Source organism: Dermacentor variabilis, chromosome 8 (assembly GCF_050947875.1).
Source record: "Dermacentor variabilis isolate Ectoservices chromosome 8, ASM5094787v1, whole genome shotgun sequence".
Taxonomy (NCBI): domain Eukaryota; kingdom Metazoa; phylum Arthropoda; class Arachnida; order Ixodida; family Ixodidae; genus Dermacentor; species Dermacentor variabilis.
In genome coordinates this window covers 119,427,755-119,443,203 of record NC_134575.1, presented here as the reverse complement: position 1 = coordinate 119,443,203, position 15,449 = coordinate 119,427,755, and the positions used below count along the sequence as shown (strand labels likewise).

The window sequence follows — 15,449 nt, the reverse complement described above, 5'->3', positions numbered from 1 at the left end:
CCAAGAGTGATCTAAGTGACGACCACTAGCAATTTGCACCGCTTTGTCTTTTTTATCGTCTTTGGTGATGCGGCCATTATATGCTGCAGTTCCCGTATCAATAAATAACAAATAAAACAATGTGTAAAAGAAATGGAACGTTTGCGTCGTTGGCTGGCTCGCGTCTGATTGTGGATAATAAACGAGTATTATTTCTGAATAAAAAGCTTCTGGCACCGAAGCACTTCACACAATAAGTAATCTCCTTTTTTTCTCCTCTGCTGCGCGTCTCGCAAAGGTAGACGCGCCAGTGACGCCCAGATCTGTGTGTGCCAGATATTGGCGTATGCGATATGACATTTGGGTGAGGAGGTGGCGAGATGTGTGTGCACTTCAGAAACGTCTCCACACTGGCCCCCGAACAAATGCAAGGACGCTGCATATTTCTGCAAAGACGCACTATCGAAACTAGCCCTTCGGCGCTATGAAACAATGACCCATCTTTCCCCCCAGCTTGCATGCACTCACGATGTGTCCCACATATGTACAGATTAAATGACGCTGACAGTCGATATTGCAAATGCTGTAAATGTACCACATGGCCCCTCTTTAATTTTCATCCCACTCTAAACCTTCTCTTATCCTTTTCTCTTTTTATGGAATGCCCCACCGCCCCTCTCCTTGCTGGCTGTTGCTCAGATATCAGCAGTCGCCTGTGTGGCCAGCAGGATTCTCATCTTGTTTTTTTTTCTTGGCGCAAAAACAGACAATCATTGCTATTCACACGAGACGGCAGTTTACGCCAATGCAGACGCCCTTACTGTGACCCGACCTTTAGAATCTTGCAGATAATCCCGCAATAAGTCACCAACTGGTCCGAAACCTGTGGCAGCCCACTAAGCCCGTCAAAAGACTAAAAGCCGCAACCCGTTTATTCTCTTTTGTCTAAGGGTGTAGAGGGACTCTAGCAGAACTGAATTGCGCCGTTTGAGAGAGGCAAAACTCTTGCATATGCTCGGAGCAATTACGCCTAAAGAAATTTGTGAGAGCGGTGTGGGTAAGGGAGAAGTGAGAGGTGCGGTCATGAATGAGGAGTCGCAAACACATACAAAGTTTGTTGTGCGAGAGCGTTCTGGCATTTGTGCATACCGCAGAAGCTCCTCGTTTATGTGCATATAAATGTGAGCGCGTTGAGAGAGAGAGTGTGCTTCTTTTATGGACGTCGAGTGCGAGATAAGCGCCGTGCTCTTCTAGCGATGGACCATGAGCAGCGAGAATAGATGCTTGGAGCTAAGTGAAAAACTAGGTAGACAACGTGTCATCGACACCAGACGTCTTGGCCTACCTGGAAACCATCGAACTTTAATATTCATAAAAATTCGTAGGGCATGATGCTAGTAGGAAGGGGTGACAGACTGTATTCAATTAACGTTACCGTGGAGTGCATGTCTTTTGTGCGATACTTACGCAATTTAATAATAATAGTTGTGCTTTAGACACCATACGCAAGTAGCAGCAATAAAGCTGGAACAACCGAGACTGCCAAGCAACCCATTGATTTTTATATCATATCAAGTCTTTCAAGGATATTGCTCTTGTATATTTCGCCTGCTGCAGGAAGTCTTATCAACTTGCTCAAGGCAAGCACCGCTTTTGCATCCTTTCACCATAGGAACATTTCCAACAGGAAGTTCGGCGTCCGACGAGCGAAACTTTTTTCGCCAACAACATTTTTCGCAAAACTTCGCGCAGCACTTGCAAAATCATAAACATTTGTAAACAGCATTCCCAATCGGCAATGCTAGCGAAAAATTTTGAAAAACGGGCAGCTATGATTTTACTTCGTGCTTCTTACGTTCACATCGCCCCCACAACGCTTGTATAGTACACAAGCGTGCGTGCGAGTGGTCAATGTTCGCGTGTAGTGACTTTGAACTATTAGAAATATATTTAGACTGACTTCAAAGCATGCGTGCGGAAAGGGTAAAGCTAATCACATCTACAGTCGAAGGTTTGATACACAAAACAAACTGGTTTAAATTGTCAATCAACAATGAAATGCGTTTGATCTTCCATTGGAGGCTGTGTGGGACATTGAATTTACATTGCATTGTGCTTGAGAGAACGCACATCAACACATTTTAAGCAAAGTTCTACAAATCACTTCAAAGCTGCAACAAGTGCGTTGGGTCTGCGTATACATATATTGTTTAGTCATTGCTGCATTTTATAAAGATTTCAGAAAGAGGGAATACATGTTTATGTGCGCTAAAGAAAGATGCATTTATGAAGAGAACACTGTTCCTTTATTGACTCACAAAGCAATGACACTATTTTCTGAAACTATTTCTGAAACTATTTCTGAAACTATTTATATTAACTGCAGTTCCTAGATTGTGGGCTATATGCAAAATTGAGATGAGAAGTAGCATAGAAAGACAAAGACACAAAGGGTGCTGTGTTACTGTGCACTACTGGAAAAACTGTGGTGCCAAAAGAATAAAAATATATAGGCTAAAATTAATGTTTACGCTGTACATGGGGCTTCTGAGCACGAAAGTGCAAGATGATCAGTGCGATATTAACAATTCTACATGAACGTGTAATTTTCTCTGGCACTTAGTAGATATCGCGTTATGAAGTCAGCATGTTTTGGAGCATCAGCTGTGCATGGTTCTTTCTAAATATAGTTCATGACTTGGGGATCATGCTGGGCAACCGGTATTTCGCCTCAGCGAAAATTAAGACGTATTTCAAAGAGTGCTGATCAGCATCCAAAGATCCAGCCAACTGCAGAACATGGTGGTCCGGAATATGATGGAAAAGTGTGAACCACCTGATATTGATACGAGTGTATTTTAGCTATAAGGGGGGGGGGGGTTGTCCTGTGTAAGAATTCAAGGTGTGTTTGTGGTACTGTTGCCATGTAGCCAGCAATCATAGCTAGACGTGGCACTGTCTCGGAATCCCGCTGTAGAGATGGAACAAATGCACAGCTCGAGCAACTTATGCAAATGCTTATTGAACTAAGGCACTGAGATAGTATATGTGAACCAAAATGTGCATTTGTGCATTTGCCTCAAGGGCGTAGCGGGGCGACCCCTTTCAGGCGCGCTGTCATGGTACAGAAGGTGGGATATAAGCGCAGATGACTGTAGCCAAGATACCATGCTTTCAAATTTATCACATAGGGAGGTAGCATTATTTCAAACTTATTCTAAAAATATGGTTCATTTGCAAACTGCGATATAGGACCACCTAATAAGGTGCTATAACTGCGACGAATACGTTTACACCAAGTTTGCCAAATTTTCTCATACCGAAAATCACTTTTTGAGACATTCTCGAGTTTTTGCACAGCCATTACTTGTCCTACGGTAAAGGTATTCATAATGAGCTGCGTAAACGATGAATGTGCATCGGACTTGAACGAGTTCACACTTAACATCTGCATCTTAAATGTGCAGAACCGTAACTGCTGGATTCGTGGAACTTAATTAATTCTGCTCTTTGTACAGAAGGCAGGTGATCTGCATTCCAGTGAGATATACTTGTGCATACTGTGCGCAACGAACACCAAAAGAAAGTTGTTGCTACTCTAGTGAGAGTCGCAACTTGTTCTTCAGACACACTAAACAAGCTAGCAACAGTTTCGATTCTTTGTTGTGAGCATTTAATTCAATGAGGGCTAAGTTTCAGCTTGTAACGCGCCCTACACGAGACTCAGAAGTTCTCAGCGTTCCTTTGGTCAAGAATAAGGGCGGCAGATTTCTGAATATTGCGGTCACTTTCGGCTTGTTTTATAGAGGGTGCTGAGAAGTGAAGCGCATAACAACACTGTCAAAATGCACTTGCTTCCCTTAAATCGTTGACGTATTTCACACATTATTGATTGTGGGTACTTCCTGTTCAGTGGCTACAATCGTCCATTCACTATTTTACCGCGCCTTCGTGGCAGCGATTCGTGATAGGTCTATGAAAATTAACACGCGCAGTTGAGGGGCTCTGTAAAAGCGATCATGCGGCTAAAGATATGCATTTACTTATCTAGAACAACGGTTACGTATCTACGTAAGCTAAGCGGCAATGACGGCGCAACACACGGTAAGGCTAACGAAAATGTGCCTATGGTGTTCATTTCATGTCGCCTTCCACACCTGCGATGGCTCTTAACATACACAAAAAGTATTTTTCCTGCAAAACATTTCTAAAGACGTTGCGCGGGAATAGTTACTGCCTGCAATAACAGAGTTTCTCACAGTGTTTCTTGTAGCGTTTGTGAAACACACCATAGTTGATAAAATACATCGGACACCGCAGCGCAAAACATTAAGCCCGTATATTAGATGCGTCTTTAGAAAAAAAATCGCCTTGTAAAGCACGTGCGAACATCCCAGCAAACGAAACTGTCATAATTAAAATAGAGAGCAAAAGTGAACGCAATAGCAGCGCATTCTTCCAGCAGAGATTCTTTTCTCGCAAGCTGCCATTTTGGCGAACGCGGCCATTTTTGGTAACGTTATTGTACCTATTTTACGCAAAATGGTTGTTGGCCGGACCTGTTGTATCGGCAAAATAAGTCGGCAAACATAAAAAAGACGGGACAAAGACCCTTCTTATATTAGTCTTTGTCGTGTGTCTTCATTCCTGTTCTGATTGGCCTAGTAGTAGTAGTTGAAGGCAGCGCCAACCATATTTAGTGGTGGACTTAAAGATCAATATGTACGGCTTTTGATTTTTTGACTTGGGCGTTTGACTGGACTTCCAAAAAGCCGGGTTTTAACATGCACAGGACTTCAAAGCTGCTCTGAGTCGCTATTTAGCGGTTTCACTCCTTCTCTCTCACAATAATGAAAAAAAATTGTTACATTTCGTAAAGTATAACTCTCGTGTTTTTAGTTGCATCAGGCTGAATATATGGAATGAACCATCAGTTCCTCACGACGCAGACAACAAGGAAACAGCTAAACATTTCTAAGGACCCGTTTGCTATGTACTGGCGTCAATGTTTGCCATTGTATAATCACTAAAGCCAGTTCATAGTCGCTAAAGTGCGATGCATCTAAAATAACACTTTAACACACTCTCGCTCAAAACAGTGGACTTATTATTATCGGGAGGAGCACAAGTTGTTCGTTAAGCGACAACAGCTCCTAAAGCAATCATGTTCCTTTAAAAGAAGACAGAGGTTTGGCCAATCGCACTTTACGTTTGGCAACGTCACTCAAGCGACATTCGCTCAGTGAATGGGTTCTAGTCACTTCTGCAGCTTCATTAGGGCGGAGCTTCGCCCACGATACGACGGTGCTGCTACTGCATTATCGTCGGTGACCGGGGCTTCAGCACTTTCAGCAGAAGTCGAGGCAGCTGGCGGCGGATCGCTGTAAGCGCAGCCTCGCGAGTCACCTGCATAAAATCGCAGACAGTTTGAAGAAAGTGTGGGCGTGGAGAAGTTGATGAATACGCAACGATGCATATCATATCTCGATGCATACACAACAAGAAAGGAGACAAAATAGTGAGGCGTACTGGTCTACTGCTTATAAGTGTGATCTCATATTTCGATGAGAAATATACGAAGGAAGACAACAAGGGCAAGCGAAACAACTACACACGCTGCACCAAGGCAGCGGGACGTCAGAAGCACGTAGGGACTGTCCACGAAGAAAATGAGCAAGGTCAGCACTGTTTATTTTGCGCTTTTTTGTTTGAATGTTTTTCGTCTTTCTCTTTCTGGTTTTATCACGTCGGTTGATTAGGTGTGTCAGGAACAACTTGGCCGCCTTTCGCTCAAGTTACAAATGCATCTGAAGCAACGTCGGTCAGACACTGCAAACATTTCCAAGAGAACAGCTTTGTTTGCGGACCCAGGGGAACGTAGTCGGCTTTCCCACAATCATTCATTATAGGAGTTTATTTATACACTGACGACGGCGACAGGTCTTTCTTTGAGAGATATAAAGCAAGCCTATCTATAAATGCAGGAGACAAACGGTTGGGCCAACATTCAAACAAACACAACTTCCGGAAAGCAAACAAGCGCGATGATCAAGTTCCGAGTAATCATTTACTACGGTGAAAAAATTCTCATGCAAGAAAGGATGTGAAAAGAAAAAACTGCCTGCGCATTGCAGCAGCGTTCTTCCAATCAAGTTTTTGGCGGCAACAGTGTTCTTACTGTGCGCATTGATTATCAGAGCAAAGTTGAGATTTCAGCATGCAACACAGCTTGTTTCTACATCTGATAACGAGTTGTAACGGTTGACTCAAGAGTCTGCAGTACATAGATTTAATACAAATTCCGACGATACATGATTAGACGTTAAACGTTTGTCCAACGTGCTAGCGGTGGGGAATGACCGATTCCGTCGGGACAATATGCAAATGTGAGCGTGACGCACTAAATGCTGAGCTGCAACAAAACCTGAGCAAGCACTTCAGCGTTTCTTAGAGGATAGTTATAGCATGTGCTGCAAACATTCGGATAGCGGTGGCTTTTGTGCACGAATTTAGGCTGCAAGAGCACCCAATGTCTTCCCGCAGAAAATTAGTGCACGATGTAGCTGTCGTTCGCAACCCGGCTTTAAGTTAAGCGATGAAGCCCCCCATTCTATTCTCTGCCTCAGAAATTCCAGGTGGGGCATCGAAGGCTAGGGCTTGTGTCAACCAATTAGCAGGGAGAGTGCAGGCTCCTTGTTTCAAGGAAGGGAAGGCAACTCGCGCACTGTGTACCAATGATCACTGTCACGCCGAAACGAACGACGGCAGGACAACGACGGCATGAGGACGGTGGGTTGACGAGGCAGGAATGACGACGATGGAAAAATAACGATGGAATCATAACAACTGTATGACGAAGACGCAAGAAAAACGACTGCATGGGGATAACAGCAAGATGACGATAAATGAAGGCGACATAATTACGGTGGCGTGATGACGATGCTATGACAAGGGCAGCATGACGATGACGGAATGACGACTGCATGATTGTGACGGCTTGAAGATGGCGCCATGATGACGATGGAGTGAATATGACGGTGTGACGACGGTGGCACAGTCGCGAATGACAATGCAGTGATGACAACCGGGTGACGACGGTGAAACAACGTCTACGGCTTGAGAAATGTCTCTAAGATAAATATTTCTCAAGCAAGGAATGAAAAGACTATGTAGATTAGGCTTAACGTTTAGTATTCGTTCCGCTCAGACCTGCGTATGCAGCCCGTTGTGTTATGCGCACAGCTCCTGAGCAGGATGCGAATGTATGAGCGCACAAGCCCATGCAAGCAGTGGAAGCCAGGACGCTGCCCTGGCTTTGGCAAAGCCGATTGAGCAGAGCGTGACAGTGCATTTCTTTGGGTGCATCATTTGGTTTTTCCAGTAGAACGCCCTACAGGTATCTGGTTGGCTTCTAACACTCCACGCGTTAGCAGCGCATGCCTTCCCGACAGCAGGACAGCAGGATGGCAGTATCTCGAACGCAGCTCGGGCGTCCGCAAAATAGCTATTTAAAACAATTGTGCAATCTACCATTTGTTCACACTTTTCAATCCACAAACCACTATCCCTTCTAATTTTGAATAAGCTGTAAACGTGGACAATTAGCACTTATGATGAAACAGAAGGGGATGCACCAACGCGGCCCACTTGCACTCTTAAAAAAAATTACACCCTTTGGGGCTTATTCCCGAACGGTAATCGTCATTTGTCTTGCCCGCGTTTCCTCTCTTTAACGCTGAGAGCCCGGTACTTCCCAGTCACGAACGGCTTGCGCGTCATCAGCATGACAGAGCATTCTCGACAGGAAAGTAGCGAGCGCAGCGTTTTCAAGAAAGGGAATACAAGCAAGGCTGATGACGATTATCGTTGTGGGACAAATATGCACCCCAAAGGGTCCAGCGGTTTTAAGAGTGTGGCATACGAGATTCACATCAACTCATTTTTTTTGTGTGGAAGCCCCCGCGGTTGTGCGGCCCATACCTGGAGCAGGAATTCAGCGTCGTTCGTTGTTTCCACCTCGTCGTGTGAGCTGTCCATAAGCTCCCACCCACCCACGTAGAGCTCGTCCACTAGAGGTCCAGGCCATGACAGCTATAAAAGTCAAGAAACCATTCATACATTAGTACCAGTAATGGCAAAGAGTATAAGACCAAACAGTCCACTCATAAAAATTCTGCTGTCTTGCTTCGCGAGGACGAGATACCCAGAAAATCACGCACATGCGCAATTGTGTGCCCCTGTGGAAGGTCTCCCTACTGTAATTTCTAGGAACGTTATCGACATTCACGTCTTATTATGCAATTGATCATCGGTGTATTACAAACTGATGCCCAAAGTGTTCGCTCTACGAGCTGTCGTGCGTCTACAGCACTTTAGTTTGCGATGCTGAAATATCGATAGCAATACCAGAATAATGATGCTATACAAACACACAATTTCCTCCACACTCCTGTTGTTGCTGTCGTTTCATTTCATTGTTTCCTTCATTCTTATTCACATTGCTTCATTATAAGTGTTCCAATGGGCGATATGTAGCCACATAGAGAATTCAATAAAAATGAATATATTTACGTTGCATTTAACACGTTTTCAAAAATGTGAATGTGCTCATCGCATTCACGTTTAGTTTTTACGCGCGCTTCTAGTTAATTGGATGTGATCGCGGAGAGTCGCTTGGAGAATTTCCCTACATGGCCGGTACAGTTCATGGACTTGCATCTATCGGCGGCGTTACCGAAAGATCGCGAATGTCATGGTGCGTGGTGAATGCGTGAACGGAGGAGCAGTGCGCACATTACACCATGAGGAGACACACGCACTAGTGTCGGACAGGAGGATGCTTTCATACGATTTATAGCACGCGTGGCAAAAGGGCTTCTATAGCTCTAAGTTAGCTTTACCTAAAATATTGCCTGAAATCTGTGCTGGTAATGTTGAGTGGAAAAATCAGGCGCTCGCCGCCTTATTCCTAAATATATATCTCCGAACTAAACAAATAACTGAAAATAAACTGAGGCACAATGGGGACAAAAGTTGTACATTATGAATTGTTCAGATCATCCTGGCGCGCTTCAAACTAGAGCTTTCTGTAATAAACGGCCAGTGTATTAAGGCCTTTTACCAGGGTTATTAACTTTCGCGTATTCACGAGGTGTTTTTCTTTCCCTTCGCAGAGAGGTATCATCACTGCGCTTTTTCTGTGCCATCTATCTTTCTAGCTTTCTCTTGCTCAATACCTGCTACATAAAAGTGATTTATTGAGCGTGAAAAGAGCTCGCAGATACACGCATAATTCCTTCGTGACGGGCCGCTCGAGGCACTTTGCGTGCATTCCCGGGCTTCTTTGATGCCCGGAAAATGATGGAAGATGCTTAAGCTGTGCCTTTAAGAGTGGAACACGATAGCATTCAAAGATCCCTGACTGCTTCTCACGCTTTCTGGCGACTGGAGCGTATGTAACCACAATGTTTACTGGGAAACGCTGGCCGCGAACACTATGCATGAACGAAGCTTTCTGTTAGAAACGCGGCCTCTTGCGTGGGCCGCGAAGCGGCGGAGGTGAGTGCCGTCTGAAGGTAATGCTAGTAATTGCAAGGAACCGGGCGTGCCGCTCTGTGGCCTCCAAGATACTCACGCGCCACCGCGCGCAAATGGCGGACGCCGTGGCCAACTTATGAATTGTAGAAACGCTGGAAAATGGGTTTGTTTGAGTTTTCGCGTAACAAAATTATGTTTTCTCGTGTAGTCAAATTACAATCCGATGCTGTCGTGTCTGTAGATTGTGTGTAAGTCGTAGTTTACGATTTTTCTGCGTATTTTAGCTTGAGGAATTCAATTAATTCAGTCGCTTCCTTGCGCCACATGGAGGGCCTGAGTATGGGTGGTTGGAAAACCTTTTTTGCCGAAACGACGTCCGACGCCGGATTTTCTGCGACACGGGGCCCATAACGCTATCGCGTTGAAACACTTTCATGCAGTACGTATCGAGCAATAGAAAGCTGCTTCAAGTGTTTTTCATGTTTCTCTACAATTTTCACATTGACACTATTAATCTAATTATAATATTTCAGAACCTACATAATTGATTCAGACTAATTATCAAATTAGGCGGAATGAAAAATACCAATCTCAGTGTCTCCAAGCGACGGCAAACAATATTACCTTAGTTCAGTCCAGCTATGTTGCATTTTCATATTTTTAATGTTTAGCTCAAGTTACATGGAACAATCTCTATAGACTCGGTGTCTGCTGGGTCACCAAATATACTGTCATCGTCTATGGCGGCGTCATGGCGTAGCGTGAGAGCACCGATATTTTGGACAGGGTAGCAACTAACCTTGCCAGCACCTATCGTATTCCATTTACGGCGAATGTGAAAGTTGTCTTTTCTTGAAACAAGTGTTTGTCTTTGGCGGTACGCATCAGATGCACCTGAGGGGTATTCTGTAAGAGTTCACCTAGTGGACTGTCCGTTTTGGCCGCTGCTGTTTGAATGCAGCTGTACGAGAGAGGAGGAGACGAGCGGCCCTAGCCAATCAGCAGCGGCCGGAATGGACAGTCCACTAGGTGTGCTCTTACAGAATACCCCCATATGATATTGTTTTGAAGAGTAACTACAGAAAAAGAATTAATACTTTACTCGTTGCCACCACTCTTACATTGATAAACATGCTTTTTCTGTCTGCAGCGAGCACCACAAGTGTAAGAAGTGCGCTCCGGGCATCCATAGATAAGTGGCGCTGGTGCCATAGTTCCAGTGACGACCACTTTCCATTGGTTCGCCGTTTATTCGGCAGGTAAACAATATACAGGAAGCCACAGTGCTAGGCGCCGAGCTTTGCTGCGCTCAAGCTCGAGATTGTTCGTGCTTCTGATGTCTAGCGGGAGCATGCTAAGCATTACGCAGCATGCGCACTGCGCCATTTCTAGATCTCCGTCATTATTGCCCCGTGATAAGTGATTCGAGATGTCACGGCGGATATGCATCGCGTTCCTCCCATTTTGCTTCCACTGCTTTCTACGCTGTGTGCTCCGGTGCTTGTGTGGATATAGAGAGCTTTAGCACAAGGTCCCTATGGGGAACAACGACGCCTTATAGACCACATCCGCGAGGATGCCGCCATCTTGTGAAAGTGGCGCCATATATCGGGCTGAGCCGTCGTGCTGGTATGTGCGGTTGGCTGCGCGAGAAGATCCGCCTGTCGCGCTGCAATTGCTCTTATTCATGTTTCTTTTTATCTAGGTTTGTGTATGGATGTAAATGTGCACGGTGTCTGCGTTGTCAAAAGTAATGCATACGCTCTATATCGCGGCTTGTGGCAACGTTTATTTCTCAAATGGTTTTTATTTGCGGGGAATCCGCTCCCCCATATGAAGTTTAGCAAATAACTGTCCAGCGGTTGCTTAGTATTATTGTAGCATCGCGTCTATCGCCTAACAAAGCCGGCGAAGAAGATGATGGCTCGCGTGCAGTGAGCGCGAGAAGGGGAACGCGCTGAGGCGCTCGACCTGAGCGGCCACTCCCGAGATCCCAAGGCACCATTGCTAGCCGGCCCAAAATAAACCATGGCTACGGCGGCTACTTCTACGTGCCGCCTCCCACAGTATAATACAAAACACGCAGTTAACTGCAAAGCCACGTTGAGTATCGGGCAAGGGACATTTTGCTTTATTTAACTAGCATACTATATTTACGCTCATTCATTTTGGGCGCATTGTACGTTTCGTGTGCCGGAGAAATATATATTCTGCATATGAGCTTAATCACACAGCGCATTAGCACAGTGGACGTTGGCTCACATGACGTCACAGTACTTACGTACGAGACGCGCTAAAATCACAGTAATTCGCCACGGCAGTAGTACCGCTACCAGCTGTCGCTGAAAAACAATGGTGATGAATCCGCACATACCACTGAGTAGAAGAGAGGGGAGTGGCTGTGAAATTGCGCTGAATTCGAGGCTGCGTTCTTCCTCGCCATCAGAAGGATCTATCTATTCGATGATTTAGAAGTTTGCGGCGGTCATTCTAGACGTGTTCAATGAAAGCGCCCGTTATCGACCATAAAATGTGGTTATAGTCACCATACAGAGCTCATTAGCGTTAAATAATTGAAGCATGAGGCGTGTGAAACAGTCGTGATTCGTCTCTTTAACCATCCGGGTGTCTCGCATATTGCGCGCTGCGTCGCACAAGTGCTTCCCTGGTGCTAGACCTATAACCGGATAGTATTGAGCTAACTACAGTTCACAAATTTTCGCTGTAACATGTCCGTAATGTGCCTGGCTATGAAGAGAATTGTGAGAAGCTCATAATGCTATGTAGAAAATAGCGTCAGCTCGTAATTTTAGGTTGTTTATTGTACAACAATAACAGCAAGTGGAAAGGAGCAGGTGTACCTGCTATGAGGCTCGGGATGACAGAAACCATTGACCAGTTTCGGAGCGTTTAGTGTGGTGAGAATGAGGCTTTTCCGAAAAGAAATTTGACAGGCCAACACCTTTGAATATGTTAGCGTGCCCGTAAACACACAAATGATGGCGCCACAAACATGCTTGGAAATCTTTTTTCAACATCCATGTGAAAAAATACTATTTCTTGTTGCAAATGCAGTGTGTAAATTTTATGAATGCAATGGTAGTCTGGTGGTGCTGCGCCCTTGTGGTGACGGAGCTCGCTTTCTTTATGTGGTCTGCCAACTACTTCACTCTAGGAGAAGGTAATGGTTGCGGTGACAGTTGCTTAGAACCTGCCATGCAGCAAAACAGGCAATGAAAATGAAGGTAACCTTTGCAGTAGACCGAGAATTAGTAGCCTGGGTCACATTGAATCCAGTGAGCGCCTGCCAGACCAACCGTGATGACAGAGGCGATATACACGAGAGCACAAAGCGACACCTAAGCGAAGGCATATTCGCTAATCTTGACTGTGGTTGGCGCATTATAGTCGACGCGGCTGCTGCGCCATAAAAATCCAAAATCATCATCATCATCATCATGACTTGAAATATTCTACGTGGCCAAAATGACTGCTACGTTTCAAATCGCCCTGTTCAAGAGACATCACTACTTTTCAAAGAAAAGGGGTCGGTAAAATTTTCCACAAGAATAAGCTTTTTTTTCCCCCGCGATTTAAGATGTCTGGTCTTTTGGGAACAAGGACCATTCATTATTAGGGTAGGCGAGGAATCTTTTGGGAGAAAAATATTTTTTCTTGAACATTTACAACCACATACCCTGTATTCCATGTCGGCGTGACAGAGTTTCTTCGATGACCCGGTGACCCACGTAAGAAGTCTCACAAACACACACACACACACACACACACACACACAGACACACACACACACACACACACACACACACACACACACACACACACACACACACACACACACACACACAGACACACACACACACACACACACACACACACACACACACACACACACACACACACACACACACACACACACACACACAGACACACACACACACACACACACACACACACACACACACACACACACACACACACACACACACACACACACACACACACACACACACACACGCACGCACGCACACACGCACGCACGCACGCACACACGCAGACGCACACACACACACACACACACACGTGCGCACACACGTGCGCACACACGTACACGTACACACACACACACACAGGCACGCACGCACGCACGCACGCATACACACACACACGTGCACACACACACACATATATAGGTAGATAGATAGCGCCCGGAAAGTGCATGTCGTATCTAAGAAAGGTAACACTTAATTATGCGCCTTTTAAAGCAAGGCTTTCCTTGCATCTTCATCCCAATTTATGATGCTGGCTGCTATGTTGCGGGACTGTTCGCTACCGGATATAGAGATAACTGACGCCACCCAAGCGGCAAGTGATGTACGTAAGCGCAATCGTTAGCTTCAACGCAAACATGCCGTTGTCGTCAATTCATCGCCTTCATTCCAACGTGATCATTCCTTCGTTGTCTTGCCGCCGTCATGGTTCCGCCGTTTGAACTCTGTCGTCCCTGCGTTGTCATTTTGTTAACGCGCCGCTGTCGTCACATCTGGATCATCATTACATCTTCCCAATGTCATAGTAGTGACGTCATCGTAATTATTCAGTTGTATTCATTCCGTAGTTGCCACACCGTCGTCATCACGCTGCCGTAATCATGTCGTTATTATTCTGTCGTCATTATCCTGTCGTCGTTATTGCGTCGTAGTCACATATAGTCGTCGTCATGCGTTCCTGGTCATACTGTGGTCGTGATACCATACTGGTCGTTACCGCGTCGTCATTCTGTCGTAGTTATTCTAGCTTTGGTATCCCATGGTCGCAATGCAGTCCTTTTTCCCGACGTCATCCTACCGCTGTCCTCGTGACATCGTCCTCATACCACCATCGTCATTCTAGTATCGACATCCCATTTTCCTCAGGTCATCGTCATACCATCCTGATCAACCTATTGTCGTCGTTCCATCTTTGCGGATATAAGCAAAATTGTCGCGTGACTGGCCGCTCGGGGCACATTGCGTGTATTCGCGGGTTTATTTCACACTCGGAAAAACACTTCTAAGTAGCCCCCATTGAGCAACAGAAATCATTATCGGGAGTTTTTCAGGTTGCTCTACAATTTTGTGATTTACAGTTTTCATTTAACTATGATATTTGATAAGTTGATCAATAAATTAAGACTAATTATCTAATAAGGCGGAATGCGTAAAATAATCTGAGTATTTCCTAGCGATTGCAAACAAGATTACCGTGGTTTTGTCCAGCTAGTGACATTTGCATATTTTTAAATTTTAGTGCATGATATTTGGGAAACCCTCTAAGGGTATCGCCTAAAGGACACCAAATAAAAATATTAGAAAAAAAAGTGAGATCGGTAGCTTATCTGTCTAGAAGTATATGATCATTTCCTGTGCGCTAATGGAAGACCTTGTCGCGTAAAAAATTCCCACCGGTATTCCCCGCTGGCGCTCCACAATTTGAATCAACTGCACTAAAACAGAGCACGTGACCTATAATTTCCACGTCACCTTCTACTCTGTCGTTTTCTGTGAATCAGCCACTGCTCTCTCAACTTTCAGCTTGCGGGCTGAGCCAGCTGCCGAGAACGCTGCCGCCACTAGTATGTCACATGACGCTAGTATCGTAGCGCACAACAGGTGGCGCCACCACAATTTTCCATTTTCTTTATTTGTTCACCTAAAAAGACTGCTCTCGTTTTTAATGACGAATTTGTATTTATAGATGCTTAAGCTTTCAATCTAGGTCAACCTGATATTTACCTTTCGAATCCTTCCAACTACAGCGTGGTCTACATACAACCCAGAGCATGATGTATCGGCGACATGCGAGCTTCCAGTCCCAGTGAACGTTATCGAAGGAGTATCAATCTGAATGGTAACGGCATAAAAAGGAAGACAAAA

At 45.1% G+C, this 15,449-nt stretch overlaps 1 protein-coding gene across 1 annotated transcript in view; it reads right to left on the bottom strand.

Annotated features, from left to right (window-relative positions):
* Positions 1 to 268: 268 nt before the first annotated feature.
* The window catches only part of LOC142590552 (uncharacterized), a 29,779-nt gene continuing 14,598 nt past the window's right edge, over positions 269 to 15,449 (bottom strand). The window contains exons 3-4 of the mRNA XM_075702758.1: positions 7,960 to 8,070; positions 269 to 5,385 (exon numbers count right to left, since the gene is read on the bottom strand). Of these exons, the coding sequence (XP_075558873.1) occupies positions 5,290 to 5,385; positions 7,960 to 8,070 (207 nt within the window). The 3' untranslated portion in view covers positions 269 to 5,289. The remainder of the gene's footprint in view (positions 5,386 to 7,959; positions 8,071 to 15,449) is intronic.